At 36.8% G+C, this 3966-nt stretch overlaps 1 protein-coding gene across 1 annotated transcript; it reads right to left on the bottom strand.

Moving 5' to 3' along the window:
- Nucleotides 1–419: 419 nt before the first annotated feature.
- Nucleotides 420–3582, bottom strand: LOC122082834 (transcription factor LAF1-like). Its single transcript, XM_042650620.1, has 3 exons — nucleotides 3310–3582; nucleotides 1475–1604; nucleotides 420–1106 (listed from the first exon to the last, which is right to left on the bottom strand). Exons 1-3 carry the CDS (start codon nucleotides 3443–3445, stop codon nucleotides 455–457), a joined length of 918 nt encoding a protein of 305 aa, XP_042506554.1. The 5' UTR covers nucleotides 3446–3582; the 3' UTR covers nucleotides 420–454.
- Between the last annotated feature and the right edge of the window lie 384 nt (nucleotides 3583–3966).

The raw sequence follows: 3966 nt of genomic DNA, 5'->3' as shown, positions 1-3966 counted from the left end.
ATGAACACTTTTTTTCTTTTGGTAAGCCTAAGATGGACACCATAGCTAGTAGTGGAGAGAATCTAGACCCCGTGGAATGAGATTAACAATAAAAGTAATTAAAAAATAATCATTATGGATTATGAGTTAATTTTTTAACATAAATTTAGCAAAATATAAATTTTACCTTACTCTCCACCATCCCATGCTCATCACACTGCCCCGCACTCAATGCAGAGAATAATCACCAAATAATCGCTCTAATAGAAGTTCTTCGCATCACACCACGAACAATATATAAACCTATTCCCACACCAACCTTGGATTCGTTTTTCACATCAAAATCACAAAGAAACGTTGACTCAGAAAAACCAAAATCAATTCTCCTATTCACATCTTAAAATTAACAAAATGAACGAAAATGTTTAATTAACACTTAATTTACAGTTTAATAACACTTAATGATCTCTTTCAATTAATAGATTACATCATGGGCGGCTAAGCTGAAATCGCTACAACTCTGTCCGACAGATACAAAATCGGTGAACCCATTTCCGGCGATGGACTCGAACTGTGGAATCAATCTTTGGCCGGCGGTAGAACCATTAACGCCGAACACATTATGGAATTCACCGCCAAAAGGTCCATCATAGTGTAACAAGTTGTGTCTGAATGAATCATCGTCGAGGTTCAAGTCGTCGGAGTTTTCTCTTGGAACCACCTCTTCGCCGGAGTTGACGAAACTGGTCGTCCGGCGGTTAATGGTATCTGAGGAGAGCCACTCTGCGAATAGAAGCTTGGGGAGGGAGCTTTGTGCTGTTTCTTTAATGGGGTGGTGATGATGATGAAACTCGTAATTAGTCTGTGGAACGGATTGGTCTGTATCGGTGGGAGAGTTTTTCATGAGTTTGAAAGAATCGAAACTTGGGTTTTGAGTGGTGGGATATGTTGATGTTGGTGTAGGTGTAGGTGTAGGTGTAGATGTAGACTCCATTAGAGACTGAGAGTTGCTGCTTTGAGCTCCTGAAGCTTCAGATTTCAGAACTTTTTTCTTCAGGTGAGAATTCCAGAAGTTCTTGATCTCATTATCGGTTCTTCCAGGCAAGTGCTGAGCAATCTGAGACCACCTGAATGAGACAAACCATTTAAGTTAAAGTCAAACTTTGCTGTGGTAGCTTCTAGTTTTTTGCTTTCTACATGAGGTGTAGTGTATGTTGTAACCTTGTCCTATACCGTATAGCTGTAGTACATATTATAATACAGCAGAGGGGGTGGGGTCCATCCATTGTCCTTTTCTTTTTTCTTTTTCCTTGGTGGAAGGTTAAAATAAGACCATATTAATTTCTGAGTAGGGGATCTTCCAATGAAAACCCGGAAGGGGATTTCATACGGTTTGTATACAAGAGAGTTGACATATTAGGAAAAAGAGAATTTAATTAAGAGGATGTATGATGCTTTTTCTTAATTTTATTTAAGAATTTAGAGTAATGGTTACCTGTTGCCTAACATGTGATGAAGGGACAAGATCGTCTCCTCCTCTTGTAGAGTGAAGAGGCCACGCTTCAAGCCAGGCCTCAAATAGTTGATCCACCTTAATCTACAGCTCTTCCCACTCCTTTGCAGACCTAATGCAACAACAATACTAACATGTTAAAATTTGAAGGCATTTGCTCATTCTATTAACTCATGATGTAAAATTGTGATAAGATCTATGATTGAATTCTTGGATATTGAGTTCCATCATTAAATTATCATTCTGTTGTTTAAATCATCTTTAAATTATTTCTTTACCAACTTATTTTCAAGGGTCAGCTATGTGATTCAAGAGGATGTCTTTCCAAAGTCGATGAAGTGAAACTCGATCCATATATAAGTAGGTATCTATTATGTATGATATATTTTTTTATTTTTTTAGAAATTATTTATGAGAAAGTAACCAAGGTTGGTAAAAAAAAAAAAAATGTAATTTTACTTTCTTTACCTTTTTAATATAATACATTTTTTTTCTAATAATAATAATAAATCCAGTCATTTCATATAAATACTATATCAAATAACCTTCAAATTTTAAAAAAACTCTTTTTTTATCTTTATAATAAATACTATGTCAAATAATATTTGAGAATAAGACAAGTGACAATTAAATTAATGAAAGTTGAAATTACTTAGTTCAACATTTTGGTGTCAACAAATTACATCCATTATATAGACACACCATCAACTGTTTTTGCTTCTATACAGCTGTACAGTCTGCATTACAATATATCCAATCTCATCAACAAATGGATGGACGCATGTCTCATAGACAAAGCATCGGGACCCAAAATTGCATGGGGCATGCTTTAAGATGGAGTTTACCTACAACCCATCTATACTCTACTATATATATTGTTCGGCAACCTCATCACTATTGACTAGCCATTAGTTCTATCCATCATCCAAACAAATCATTAGTTGTAAACAGCTAGGAATATAATTGATCTTCCAACTTCCAAACATTCAAAACATTTTGACCCATTACATTCTCATGCAATAAGTCTCTCAAAAACTCTTTAATATATTTTCAAAATAGATTTTGGATCTAAAACATATTTAAATTCAAATTTTTATTCAAAATCTATTTTGAAAATGCATTTCAAACACAACCCTCAAATCAAAATATCCTTGAGAAGATGTAGGTGGTGATCTACATACAAGAGAGGTGTAGGATTGCTCTTCCTCACACTCTAACTAGTGATAAATAAACCCAAATATAGCAATTCAATGAAACAAATAGATCCTATTCCAATATGCATGCATGGTTATTTTTGCCTTGTGGCCCTGTTTGGAAGAGTAGAAAGAAAAGGGTAGAATATGCCGAGTCTAATCGGACCCAAGTGGGAAAAAAAAATATAATAAAAGCACCGAGCCACCCCTTCCGTATTTTTATTTAAATGTGCCACGTCATCATAGGGCACCGATTTAAATTTGAATATAAATTTACGAAAAACTCCTTGTCGGTGTTGACCATTCGCTTCGATTGCCAGCTGTGCTTGCATTTCTTTGACCTTGAAAGCTCTTTCACACAGGTGGTTTCCAGTTTCCTTATTGGGGAACAATGACAAGGTGCGCAATGCGCTATACCAGGTAACCAGAACCGAACAACTCTTATTCTAGGGAAATAATTCTAACGTGCACCGGACGATCGGCTGCCGGAAGTCTACAGCGGGCTTACGGCCGAAATATTGTCTCAGCCTCCCGGTGCATGTAGCAATAGGGGTGAATGAATTAATGGAAGATTGGTGTGTAATGCAATAGAAGATGCTAATGTAAACTGTGAGTGCAACTCACCGGCTTTGGTGGGAACGGAGCTCCAGCAGCCATGGCCGTATTGGAGGATGTAATTTTTGAGCTTATCGTCTTCTTCAGGTGACCACAGACCTTTCCTGTGCCTCTGCTTTGGGTTCTCACATGACTTGCACCCCATTTTCTGATCCTTCCGAAACTATTGAATTGAATCAGAAGAGTTGATGAGGGGATAAGGAGAACTGTTCTTCTGGAAGGGAGAGACCGTGAGAGAGAGAGAGAGAGTCTTGATGAAGGAATGATGGAAGCTCCCGACAAGAGAGGCTTGGGATTTAAAGGAGGATTTCGTGAACCTTCCTGTATTAAATAATTCAATTCTTATACATAAAATAGTTTCGATCATTTTTTTTTTCTTTCTAATTGAAGAAAAAAAAATTTGCAACCCGACCCTCCCAGCCCCCAAAGACAAATTTTAAGTATAAGAAATGGTATGTAAACTATCCTCATGGGTGTCAATAAGAAAGAACATCAATATGGGACAGGTTTCCAAGTGGAAAAAGAAAATCCCTAAAAAGCATTGTGGTCCTTACATTAGTATGGGGACCAATAGGAGTATAAATGAAAGCATCAATAGTGATAGAATTTTTGTTTTTTATGGGACTAGGCCATCATTTTGTCCCTTAAATCCTGTGCCTCTGGGTA

The sequence above is a fragment of the Macadamia integrifolia genome, chromosome 6 (assembly GCF_013358625.1).
Source record: "Macadamia integrifolia cultivar HAES 741 chromosome 6, SCU_Mint_v3, whole genome shotgun sequence".
NCBI classification, from domain to species: domain Eukaryota; kingdom Viridiplantae; phylum Streptophyta; class Magnoliopsida; order Proteales; family Proteaceae; genus Macadamia; species Macadamia integrifolia.
The sequence above is the reverse complement of the archived record's forward strand: the minus strand, read 5'-3'. Positions and strand labels throughout refer to the sequence as shown.